This window comes from Branchiostoma lanceolatum, chromosome 17, assembly GCF_035083965.1.
Source record: "Branchiostoma lanceolatum isolate klBraLanc5 chromosome 17, klBraLanc5.hap2, whole genome shotgun sequence".
In the NCBI taxonomy this organism is placed as follows: Eukaryota; Metazoa; Chordata; class Leptocardii; order Amphioxiformes; family Branchiostomatidae; genus Branchiostoma; species Branchiostoma lanceolatum.
In genome coordinates, this window is record NC_089738.1 from 14,191,843 (window position 1) to 14,205,567 (window position 13,725).

The following is a 13,725-nucleotide window of genomic DNA, read 5'->3' on the forward strand; positions in this document are numbered from 1 at the left end:
CATCTTTTCATTTATGGATAGCCCTTCTCATCATTATTGCCAATAATACTAGACTTCGGCGACCTCATACCTCCATTTTGTAAATTGTATGCAAATGCCATAATCAATTAAAAGCAATACCCCCATTTTTCATGGAGCTCGGAGGTGAAAAAGACACGTTTTTACGGCCCTTCAAATGAAATACCATCGTTAGCACTGATTGGTGAACTAACTAATAACAGTAGACAGTAGTTATGGTCATCCGCCCGCCATCACGTGCCTCAGTATCAAGCCTGAGTGTTAACACTAGCTGTCTTCATAAAAGGATCACCTCAAAGGTCAGTACTGTAGGCCAGGGGAGGTTGTAACCATGTTGAAGCCACTACACTTGTTCTACTGTACAAGTCTGCTTGGTTTGACCACCATTTCAGGCTTTTTGCTGTTGTTGTACCACTGTGCACCTGTCCTGTACTACCTATGCACAGGGATACTACTGGGTTCAGTGGGGTACTGTGTGGTTCTGTACTTGGCTCCGAAGAGCCGAGTGAGCGGGAACGGCAAAGCTGTCTTCATTACAGGTGGGACTTTGACTCCAACACAGCTCAATATAAATCATTTACATGCATACAATCACTGCCCTAATTTTCTTACGTGCGACGCCCCTTTGACGATCAGTAGGGTAGAACCACGGAGAATTGAGCTACGACCATAGATGTGCAGGTGTAATCAGGAGCAGTACTCTCTGACCTGCCAAAAGACAAGCAACCACTTCTTTATTGCCTTCGCCGTAGGCAGAAGGGTATATTTTTTTACCACTTCTTTCTGCTTACGTACAAGGCGAGTACTCATCAAATATTTTCGCAATGTCCTCGCAGATTTAATGGCGTATGGAACACCAGAAATGACACGCACAGCTCTGACCACACAGCTCTACCTTAGCTTACTCGTGGTTTTCTCCTTCCTAACACACTGATGTTAAAAACCGTTTCGCTTTCAAGAAAATGTTGACAATGATTTGAAATGTGAAGGACACTTGATAGAAATCGTTATAGTTTATAGTTATGCCTCCTCAATGTGAGTTATGCCACTTCCTTTTAGGTACGTTTTCCACTTAACGAACGCACCGTTGTAGGCTGTGACTGTGACTGTCTCCTATGGCCTATCAAACCTCATTTTTGGAAAGTGTAGCTTGTGCAGTATTGCCAGACGTTTGACCTACTTTAATGTTTATTCTTATGACAATTAACAGGTTGTGACAGTGGGTTCGGATTTGGACTTGCCAAACGCCTGGACTCTCTTGGCTTCACGGTGTTTGCCGGCTGTCTGCTGGCAGACAGTGGTGGGGAGGGGTCGAAGGAACTCCGGGCGGAGTGCTCGAGCAGGCTGAGTACTGTTCAGATAGACGTCACCGATGATGGACAGGTGCAGGCCGCTGTTCAACTAGTCAAAGATCGATTACCGACGGGGTCAAAGGGTGAGGGATTTTTCATGAGTTATTGAGTGATGTGTCGTAAAAATGTACCATAGTCATGACGGCTAGCAAATATATCATATATCTATGACCTCCGTGAAAATGAAGGAATGTTTTCGGAGTGCGTGTGCATTTGTTTGCTTGTCTGTCTCTGTGTCATAGTGTGTCCAGTAATAAAATAAGAAAATTATTGAATGTAATTTTATTTTTTGGGTATGTGGTTCATTGGGAGGCAAAGGTCAAAGTTGATTATTGGCCTCCTGGCAGCTTTCCTTGATACTGCAGCAGAAATTCCCTTTTCTTAAGTCTTGGATTAATTTTGTTATTATAGCTTCGGATGTGGTGTAGGTTTGGGCTTGCTCTGAAACTGCAGCGTCGTTTTTGTTAAGGTCTTTGAAAGCAGGTAACTAATGATCAGGAAACGTTGGATTTCCATGATATTTAGCGTTCAGGTAGCTTAGACAGAGACGTACACAATTAGATGCAAATTATGCAATTTGGGACTTAGATTGCACTATTGGATTCTATACATCCGGTGTTTTCCATACATCTCATTTCACATTGTTCCTTTGCCACTTTACTCGTACATGTAAAGGTCTTTACGCATTGGTGAACAACGCTGGAGTTTTGCAGCCGGGAGATATAGAGTGGGTCAGCATCGCCGCCTACCGACGTGTGATGGAAGTGAACACCTTCGGTACCGTGCGGGTCACCAAGGCGTTCTTACCTCTGATTCGCAGGGCGAAAGGTGGGTGATAATTTGTTCTGAGTACTCAACAGTAGAAGCTAGTGCTATTCTCTGATTTTTTTCATAAATACTAAATCAAAGCGACCAAATTTTGTGAAATGTTATCACAAATTAAGGGCTCCCTGTTTAGTCTCATGCGTTATGCATGATGGGAATTATTGAATGATAGATTGATTGCCCAAGATCAAAAACAATTTTGACCCAAAGCAACTGGAAAATGAAAGGCTATAAATTGACAAGTATTTAGAAATTAGCAGAAACACATATCAAAAATAATTATCATATGATCAACCCGATATTTCTTAATATCGCTCACATTGAAGTTTGTCCAATAGTTGCGGTATATAGTATTTATCTGATAGCTATTTTACACGTGGACTTAATTCATCTGTAGAGTAGTCGGAGAGGGGGGGGCAGAATATTGTTGCTGCGTAATGCAACTGCTACCTATTCCAAGTTAAATATCAAGTTGCCAATACTAATAATGCCTTGTATTCAGAAAAAATACTGGAATCTGAAGAAACATAACACTTACTCCTGCTGTTGATTACCTATTTAAACCTTTTACACAAAACTTGATATTCCTGTAGGTAGTTGAAGGTTCCCAGACTTCAGATGTTTTTCCCCACCACAGGACGAGTTGTGAACATCTCCAGTGTTGGAGGGCTTCACGCAGCTCCGATGGCTGGGGCCTACTCTATGACCAAGGCAGCCGTGGAATTTTTCTCGGATGCCTTGAGGTAAACATACTTCAGTTAAACATTTGTTGTAGATATAATGCACCACCTAGGAATCATATCATTTCTAAAAAGATTATAAGATAAACAACAGGATATTAGAAAACTCATAATTTTGCACCATTTGAAGTGCGAGACCAAAGCCTTCATGCACTTACAAATAAAACTTAAAAAAGCTAATTTCAGTTTCTGCAGTCATTTCCGGGCTCCTTCCCTAGATATCAGTCAAGGGTTTTAAGTTTTCAAAAGTCATGTCAAAATATGATGGTCCGTTTTGTCAACTTCACTGATGTCACCTCTAACTCAGACATGAGATGAACAAACCCCTTGTGAAAACACGATACCGATACTTACATTCTTTTTTTATTAACATCACAAGTCGTTTCGAGGGTAACAACGCTTATTCCTTGCTTTTAGCAGCACGCCGCTCTTTTAACTTCCGTGCACCACGCCGCTCTTTTAACTTTCGTTGATTTTGAATTTGTCATTAGATATTACGAATTAGAATGCTTTAACGTTTTGTAACGTCTGACTCCAATTCAGTCTGTTGACTGCCATGGTCAGATTGTGTACGCAATAAACCATTCATCATCATCATACTCTTACACACGACTAAAAGCTGCTTTGTGAGAAGACTTTCAGATGTCACCCGCCATCTTCCTTCAGCTCTGGATAGTCCCGTGACCTGGACGTCAAAGGTTACACAGGTCACGTGACATCTTTGCCTTGCATGACCTTTAATCTGCATATATCATCCCTAACTTAGATACGAGATGCATAAGTGGGGCGTCAAAGTCGTCATCGTGCAGCCTGGCAGCTTTGCACGGGCTACAGATATCGTCTTGCCCGCCGTCTTCAATAACTTTGTTGAGGTGCGGCGTGTGCTTTATGTTTACTACATGTAGTAGATCTTTGCACTTCTACACAGCCTACAGTACGTACCATTTTGTAAATTTGGATTACTTTCTTAGCTGAAGTAGTTGTAGTTTTTGTATATTTTGAACACCAGAGCTTTGCTTTATTTTTGAATGTTTTTGATCTGCCATAACAAATATTCTACTATGACTGTTCACCACCTTAACAAAACCGGTCTCTGAACGATTCAAATTGGTAAGTCAATTTTTTTTTTAGTTGGAGAACAGTTTATTTCTTCATAATGTATCTAACGAATATTGAACAGCTAATTTCAGTTACTGTGGTCATTTCCGGGCTCACTTCCCTCGATATTGATCAAGTGTTTTAAGTTTTCAAAAGTCCTGTCAGTACATGATGTCCTCAGTCCGTTTTGCTATAATTATAATTGCTATTGCTATTGCTGGCTATTGCTTCCTGGATCTTCTTGTATTGCATGTTGCAATTCAATAAAAATAAAATAAATAACGAATATTGTAGTCACAGTTCTCTCCCAAAACTTCTATTTTGCTTTACGTTGAATAGAATATAACGAATATAACGGGAAATAAGCTTTAAGTTAGCTTTAGTGAAGACATAATGGGACTCTCTAGCGATAGAAGTGTATTCAATTATCTTAAAGCTGTATACATATAAAGTAAAGCTACGGCGGCATTTGGTAAATTCTGCATATTGACAATTGTTGATCACACAGACTTGCGGAACAACATGGAAGAGGTGGTTAGGGAGGACTATGGCATGGAGTACTTCGACCTCAAGATGGAACAGCTGAGGATGTACGTCCATGGCAACGGGGCGGCGAGGGATCCAACTGCTGTGATAGACGTGAGAAGATTTGCTGTATAGATCAATCAAAAGCACATAATAATGATAATAATAATAATGATAATGCACTGGTCTTGGATAAACATTTTCAGTAGTGTCCGAAAAAAAGAATCACTCTCTTGCAAAAACAAGCAAACAACAGGTTTCTGTACATGTACATGCCCCCATAGCCCTGACCATGTCCGCCATATTGGAGAATCATAATCTGGGCGCTAATTGGTCAAGTAAGACAAATTCATTGATACCTTAACCAATATAAAAATCCTAAAACAAGAGAAAATCTCAACCACGGTTAAGCAGAGTATTTCTCGGTAGGGTTTGTGTAGGCCGCATCGGAAAAGCTCCGAGTCCTTGATGATTGTAGATTGAGACAACAGAGCCATAGAACTGGTACTAGTGGTAGATCATACTGAGATCTAGAGACTTAGGGTCAGGCAACACTGCGTTAACCCGGGGACTTAGCTACAATCTCTTTCTGCAGCCGAGTATCCAGTGGCAATTTCCAATCATGCCCAGTATTTGCTCCGTCTATCTTTGATAACTGTCAACTGCTAAACAACCAGCGTTGTTGACATGGACTTTGCAGGCTATGGCGGACGCCGTCACCCTGACCACCCCCTCCCATAGCTACTTGGTCGGGTCGAGTTTTGAGGACTACGTGACGTGGATGTGGCTGGGCTACTTCCCCACACGGTGGACTGGCTCGACACTACTGGCTGAGAAGGAAGGCGACCCCAAACCAGCCATGCTGCAGAAAACGTACTAGAACAGTTCTCCGAACCCCGAGTACTTTTTGTCAGTTATTAGTGGCGAAAATGGACAATATCGAATCATTGATTACTTTTCTTTTGTGACTTATATGAATAGTAAATTGGTAACATCCAAAACTGTCCATGTGAACGTCAGTAGTTATCAGAAACTAGTAGATATGACAGGTTCTGCACCCGTTGATATATTTGGAAGAGACCATATACGAAGGAAGGTTTGCTAAAAGCCGCAAGATTCGTTCAACTAAGATATTTGTAGTTCACAGAAGCCAGTTCAGCATGTAATTATGTAACAAGGTACCTAAACTCAGCTTGAATGCTTCGAGCTTGAAGGCTTGACTACAGCTCTACTCTGTAGGTGTTGCTGTCTGAATACAATATCATACAGACATTTCGCGTACAGAGGTTTTGTCTTTGGTGTGTCTGTTTGCGTGTGTCCGTAGTTGTTTGAATACGGGAGGATTAGTGTAGGCAAGGACACTATATAATGTCCTTGGTGTAGGGTAAAATGGTGTATCCGCAGACTTACATGTGCAGGGGTTGGAGGTCGAAAAAACAAACAAACAAACAAAAAAACAAACAAACAAACATAGACACGGAGAAAACAATGAATACCTCCATTTTCACGGAGATAATAAAGGGCTGGCGCCTTACGCGAGCACCCAACTTTGTCAAGAAATATTTGGGAATGCCCAATTTGCGCTAAAACGTTGATTTAGAGCCTTCTGAACCCTTTTTCACCATACACCAATGGAAAACCATTGAAAATCCAAACTTGGTTTAGTCCATGGCGGCGGTTGCATGTTATTTGTTCTCAGGGTAAAATGTTTATCATTTGATGTTGTAATGTTTCAGGTTTTGGCGTTTATCAAGACCTTCTGTATTCAGGAATATAACGTCCGCACGATTGGTATTTTCCATGTATTTCTCTATATCCTTTCAAGGAGGTTTTATCGAAACCTCCTTGATCCTTTGTATTTCTCAGTAGTTGACGTTTCATACCACTCCCTGGGTAACTTGACAACAAAGGCCGCCCGGAGGGCGTTCTTCGTGCATCCCGTAGTAGGGCATGATCCTGGGCGTGTCGTCTTAATTAGTGGGAGTGATCTCCGGAGGAAATGACGTAGTGGGCAATTAGGTAATTATGGCCCCTCCCCCCATTCCTGAGGTATGACACACCAAAAATAAGTTGTACGCCACAAAAGGAACAAGCCATTCTTTCCCATAAAAACCTGTTCAGATTTTCTTACTTCCACACAAAGCGCAAGATAAAAGACAGAACTTATGACACTGGATGATATAAAACTGAACAAAAGTAACCTCGATAGCAATTATTTTGTAACTTTATAGTGGACTCTTCCACTCGTGTGACGTAACCTGTTGTCGTTCCTTCTAATTGTTGGGCATGCAGCCACCCTCATTGGTTATACCACTGATTGCCATTCTCCGATTGGTTGAACTGCTAATTGTCCTTATTGTGGTGGACAGTCAGGGTCGGTCCGCCCAAGTCTGATTTAACCTCCTTGGTCAACTGAAGGTGTCAGTTCCAGCATTTGCCATTCAAGACTCCAGACCTGTCTCCACCCGAACAAAGATGAAGACTCTCCTGATCACAGCTGTAACCGTGTGTCTGCTCGGGGTGGCTGTCTGCTGCCCACCGCCGCCGCCAACATCCGCGCCGCCCCAGGCCACAGGTAAAGTCAACAACGATATGTTACACTTCGGAAAGTTGACGAAAGGAGCCGTATTTTTTGATAAGATATAAAAATAGTGTTCTGTTAAAACTGCTGTAGGTAAACAACGCAACGTCTCCCGAGTCGCCCGTTTACACTTCGAGGGCGTATTTGGCATGGTCTTGGATGTGTCGTACAAATTTAAACTGTCTAATGTTACGGAATGTTACATCCCCCTCGACAGTCGGTTCTAGTGTCAGAGCCTCGCTCCTGTCACACATAGCCGCCCATGGGCTCGACCAACCATTCACAACCTTCCCCTGAGTGTGGTCGTGAGGAAGGTCGATTGTGCTCAATTGGTCTCAGAGGTTGGCTACTGGTCGGTTGCGCTAGCCGAATGTTTCAAAATGTTTAAAGAATTCAAGAGGGCCTGCATGGAGGGTAGTGACTAAGAATCACGCCACATTTTCGCACTGACTGTAATTGATAATCTGGTCACGTCTATTACCTACCTAACCAATTACCCCACCTTGACACGTATATGTATTTGCCCGCATGCCTTTAATATGGAAACAAAGCCTGTGTAATTATTACATATATATAACTTTCTACGTCACAATACGAACATTTCACAGAGATCTAGAATTTGTACAGTGAATATATCCCCACCTGTGAGGCACACATTGGACGACGATGTTAGACATATTGGTGATGATCCGCCACGGTATTACTTCTGCATGAAATGATTGATTCGAACCTGTCTGGTCGCTCTGGGGCTTATTGTGAGTCATACTATTGGAATCTCGAAGTTTCACCTCTGACATGGCATTGGGAGTGGCGATAGATTAACTTTACAGCTTGTTCTTGAGTAAAGTGTAATGTGATTTTCGATGGTGCAACTGAGTCCTTTTTTGCATTGGGTAAACAAATACTAGAAGACCGTGCATTATAGACGGACCATCATAAGATTTAGTTACATATAGATGTATTTGTAGTAACACCTAAACTTGACTTTTCCTGGTACCATGAAGGCATGCAAGAAAGAAAGGTAACACAAAAGAGCGTAAAGGTAACGTTACGCTCTTTTATTAAGACACCATTTTGAGTGACCTTTCTTTCTTGCATGCCTGCCTTGCACGATGTAAGTCATATTTGTGATGATCCGCCACGGTATTACTTCTGCATGAAATGACTGATTCGAACCTGTCTGGTCGCTCTGTGGCTTATTGTGAGTCATACTATTGGAATCTCGAAGTTTCACCTTTGACATGGCATTGGGAGTGGCGATAGATTAACTTTACAGCTTGTTCTTGAGTAAAGTGTAATGTGATTTTCGATGGTGCAACTGATTACTTTTTTGCATTGGGTAAACAAATACTAAAAGACCGTGCATTATAGACGGACCATCATAAGATTTAGTTATATATAGATGTATTTGTAGTAACACCTAAACTTGACTTTTTACCATGAAGGCATGCAAGAAAGAAAGGTCACTCAAAATGATGTCTTAATAAAAGAGCGTAACGTTACCTCAAGCTACCATGTTGTCGTTATAGAGAGCTACGGCGTAATGCGAGACCGTGCTTCATCCAGTTACGTCGCTGAAATGCGTTTGTGAAATATGACGTAGTCAACTGAACTCAACGTCTTTCACTTTTGACTGGCATATATATGACTATTCCATTGCAAGCTTAGATCTCTTACATAGTCCGTCCAAGCTTCAAGATTAGTGAGAAAACTGTCGGCCTCCCCTCATTCTCAGACAACCAGACACTGGTTTGTGACCCTGAACGTTTAACTCATTAGACAAATTTGACTACAACATTGCGAATAATTTATCGCTTGCGTTTTGTGGTAAATTCCATGTAGCTGCTACGTATTACGTTGAAGTAAAGTTGTCAATTACGTAGAATCAAAACGACTGATTACGCTCTACGGGAAAGGGCATGCAGGCCCCATTTCAAGAGTGGTCGGAAGGATCATGGAAAGGAAAGGAATGGAATGAAATAGGGCAACAGCCAGGCGTGGAATGAAATAGGGCAACAGCCATAGGGGGTATTCTGTTGCTTCTACGCCTTTTCCCCCAGGGAAATTGTATTTCTTAAAGATTAAAACAACGATGACTCCTATTTTACAGTGTTGGTTCACAATCTTTCCTTTCACTCTGAAACATCATCTAACCCTTGGTTGGCCATTCAATGCAATTGGTTTCTGCCATATCTAAACATGATAGCCCAAATTCGTCTCGTGGCAGGTAGCAGCCTGTGAACAATACCTCTAAAATAGCAGCAATTTCAATGATTTTTGTCACCAAAAATGACGCTTCCACAGAAAATCGACTGAGTCTGTCGGTCAGAGACAAGGTACCCCTTGCCATCGGAAACATTGAATCGTCCAGAAAACGACTGAAGAAGGATGAAGAAACGTTAGCCCCTTTATGAGAAAGAGTCAGATCGGCAACGAATCGTACGAAAAAATCTCCGAACCGACATTTGCCCCACCCTTGGAGTTAATGATCCCAGCAAGCCTGTCTTGTTGACCTCCTGTTGTTGACTCACCAAAGCCACCCCACCTCCAGGCAGTGTGGTTCGTGAGTAAGCAGGCGTCAGTTTCCTGTGTGTGAAGGCCCTGTCATACATTTGGGAACGTCCATAATTACCCCTTAATTGCCCCTGACTACTAGCCAATCAAGATTGGTAGCAGTCTGAGTTTAAGGCCATACCTTTCTGCCATTTCAACCTTTTCACAACTCGTATATGACTCCCCCCCCCCCAAGCAAGCCCTGAATACTTTCAAACTTGCTTGAATTCTCAAAATACTAAAGTAATGAGACTGTCCGGCTTTTAAAACTTCTGTACACCTTTTGTAATGTGTAAAATGGTGTGATAAACACTGGTGGGCCATTGATGCAAATACTGTATATTCCTTTATATTCGCGGAAACTTAATTTCTCAGGAGGAGGAAAACGAGGTTTTCGTGATGTTACGAGTTAGCGGTGAGCGTAAAGGAACAGAATGTATTGAGCCGCACCAAACAAATGACTGCACGGGCGTGAAAATGCATGCTGTGTTTAGTAACGTTACTAGCATCAAACTTCAGTAAAGCTTCCTATTTCACGTTCTGCATGTCATGCCTTTAGCGGTACATGAGAAGTTTCACGAGAAGTCAAATGAGGCCTATTTTAAACACTTTCTTTATCGGAATGTCATTTTGAAGATGACCTCACGTTTTCACCAGTACAGATGCCTAAGGCTGTATATGTATTGTCACATAAAGAGGTGCCGGGGTGAAAACGCCATATTTGAAGCAAATATTTGCATCAATGGTTCACCTGTGTTTATCAATGTTTATTTTCATCAGTTCGTGCTTATTACCTAATCTAATCTAAAGTTGTAAAGTTACAAACGTGAGGCAGTCTCAAAGACTACTTTACTCTCGTGACAATACAATACAAGACATGTATATATAGATCAAATTGCACCAGTTGCTGCACTGTCAAAGGCACATACCATGTCTAAGTATGCGTGTTGTCCACAGTCTGCCCTCTGGGAGTGTATTGTTTATTGTGTATCGCAAGGAATTCTGGGATGTATGTTTGACTTTCCCTGACCCCGACCACTGCTAACTTACTCCAAACCGGTTTCAGATAATTTCCTAACCATTTTCCGACCCATTGCAGACCCTTTGTCTACTCCAAATGTTTTACACATTTTGAAACACTCTGCAGCCACAAACGATCTGTAGAAAACCTTGCAGACCACCAGCCAACCAAAGCAACTCATAGTCTGGGAAGATGGTTGATGGGACCATAATAGCCTATGTGTGACGGGATTGAGTCTTCAAAGGAAATTACTGTATGTAATACTTTATTACAATGTAGCACTTTTGTTTGCTCCTGCAATGCAGCTCAAGAACCTCAAGTGGCTCAAGCAGCTCAAGCAGCTGCTGAAGCTGGAGTGATCCCGTCGTGTCCTTCTGGATTACAACAAGTCAGCTGTTCCCCTGACCCGTGTCAGTCTGCCACGTGTGCCGCACAGCCGGCCGCAATCTGCGTGGGAAACTGTGGAAGCTGCACCGCAGTCTTCTACGACAGCAATGCCCAGCAAGTGAACTGCAATGGTAGGAGAACTTTTATCTAATTTTATTCACATATATCTATATAAAGAGAGTGTACGGCAAAAAGCACAATTGCTTATGTAACGCCTTTTACTCTAATACATAAGTATAAAACAAGAGTAAAATACAATGATAGCATACATACATAAATACAAAAGAAAAGAACAATAAAAGAAAAATGAATGTAAACAAGACAAGTTGATGATCTATCAATAATGAGAATCTACCTGTACAGTGAATGAAAGTTTGAACTATGTCGAAGATATTGCAGTTTTGTAAATGTGAAAGTGACATGGACCCTCGTAGCAGTAAAGAACAGAATGTATTATCATTGAGATACTGCTGTAGGTCTACTATATTTGAAATAGGTGATTACAGAGCAAATATCTTAATCTGCCGCTTCAAGCAAAGGCTTAATCAAGTCATGTTTTCTGTTTCAAGCTGCGTCAAGTAACATTGTACAGTCAAATTTGATACTTGAACAAGCCATTCTAGGCTTCTTGAGTTATTTTCTTTTCAAAGTCTGATTATAGCATGAATTTCTGCTGTGGGAAAAAAACATTATCCAGACAAAACGATCGCGTTCGAATTCATGTTCTTCATTTTCCGCTTTCTATTCTAAGCTTATCAAAATATTCCACTGACCAGCTATTAGCCAAACATCTTTTGGAATCAGCCCCATTTTTTTTCAATTTTGATGCAAATCTTTCGGGCGCGACATAAATTTGATAATATAAAGCATATAGATGTAGCTTTGTGCACTGTATAGTTTGTTTTTGATTGTGGTTTATCATTATTATGTCATCTACAGCTTGAATGTCCAGACATCACTGGAACGACAGGCCTCTGCAATGAGAGATGCAGCAGTGAGGCTGATTGTGAGAGATGCTGTTCTAACGGACGCTTGCATAGATCAACTATGGATGTTAAATTAAACTGCACATTGAAAAAGGCAGACATAACCGCATTCCTTTGTAGCAAAGAATTTGCCAATATTGTAATTTAGATAAGCTTGAGGACGAGTGTCATTTTGTTGTTGATTGCACACGTTTCCTAGCTTTTAATATTCAAATAGCACAAAAAACTCGGATTCCCCATGGAACTAGACAAACTGCACATTGAATTATAAGTTAAACATGTCTATACATCTACAACTGTCTACAAGTTTTTTCATTTATTCATATTCATTAATTCATTAACGCTGATGAGTCACCAGGCAATGTAATTGCACTAACAGCTACATTTAAAGCATTCATGACTAGGAAGACCTTGTTTTCGTAAAGCAAATATACATATAGATACGATGGCTACATGTATAATCTAAAGTAAGCAGTACCTATGCTTCAGTAGGTAACAGGGCCTATTCACCAGTGAAGAACGCTAATATAAGTGTATAGCATTCTCTTTATCAGCTTTAATCATTACCTGATACGTTTGATAATGCTACTAGTTTGTAGGGAATGGAAGTAGCGAACAAATATGGGATTTTCATGGAAAAGCATCCTAAGCTCACCACCATTTCCACTGTTAATGCTTTATTGTGATATATAACCAGGTGTCTTCTTATCTACATTGTTAGTTGCTACTGGTGTACAAATCTATTTTATATGTAATGAAATCTCTGCATCGCGGATTGAAGTGAAGATCAGATTATGAGTTTGTTCTGGAAGCTAAGTTGTCTGATGGGCAGAGATTCGTGCTTTAGTTTAACCAATAATGATGATCATGATAACTCTACTGCGAAATCTTTCCCGGCGCTCAATAGCAAATAAGGTAAACACACTGAATGAAGACGACAATGTAGGACAGGTGGCTACACTAATTTCAAATGCTTAATACATTTACTAAATCTGAACTTTTTGGGTTTGATTTCTTTTTTGGAACCAGTGGTATGATTAGGGCATCCAGCAGATAGACTATAGTATAATATTTGAATACACCTAAATGCATACAAGGGAAGTTGGTAGTCTAGCTATGAGAAATATCAAGGAACAATTTATACCTCAGTATTTGGCAGCACCTCCCCTTATCCTGACATTTCAACATTGCTCAACATGACGACGACAACGCAAGGTAAAAAAACACACTGCAGCTCCAGCAAGCTGCTAGGGGGCCCAAACCTACACCACTTCTTCCTTAGATCACAAGCTATCTTTCAACAAAAAATCAAGACCATAGCACGTCCAGGTCAAAAGATACAAAAACGGAAGTTCTGCTGCAGTACCAAGGTTACATACCAGGGAGCCAAAATTCGACCGTAACATTTGTATTCCCAACACCTACTTATTTACCAAATATCATCATAATCTATCCAGAGGTTCTTGGGTACAAAAATCCGGAAACACAAACAAACAAACAAACAAACAGACAGACAGACAGACAGACACACAGACGGGCCAAAAAAGTATTATCTCCTTTATTCATGGAGATAACAAGCAGTAGGCAATGTACCAATATGAAAGTGGGACCGCCTGTCAAACGTGCCTAGGACCAGATC

General features: G+C 41.1%; 2 protein-coding genes across 2 annotated transcripts; both read left to right on the plus strand.

The window, feature by feature from the left end:
• The first annotated feature begins 342 nt into the window (after positions 1 to 342).
• Positions 343 to 5,438, plus strand: LOC136422443 (D-beta-hydroxybutyrate dehydrogenase, mitochondrial-like). Its single transcript, XM_066410215.1, has 7 exons — positions 343 to 557; positions 1,229 to 1,453; positions 2,046 to 2,198; positions 2,833 to 2,938; positions 3,702 to 3,814; positions 4,542 to 4,672; positions 5,259 to 5,438. Exons 1-7 carry the CDS (start codon positions 350 to 352, stop codon positions 5,436 to 5,438), a joined length of 1,116 nt encoding a protein of 371 aa, XP_066266312.1. The 5' UTR covers positions 343 to 349.
• Positions 5,439 to 6,886: 1,448 nt separating this feature from the next.
• On the plus strand, positions 6,887 to 13,083 carry LOC136423088 (uncharacterized). Its single transcript, XM_066411107.1, has 3 exons — positions 6,887 to 7,133; positions 11,019 to 11,231; positions 12,040 to 13,083. The coding sequence occupies exons 1-3, from the start codon at positions 7,034 to 7,036 to the stop codon at positions 12,042 to 12,044; spliced, it is 318 nt and encodes a 105-aa protein (XP_066267204.1). The 5' UTR covers positions 6,887 to 7,033; the 3' UTR covers positions 12,045 to 13,083.
• The last annotated feature ends 642 nt before the right edge of the window (positions 13,084 to 13,725 follow it).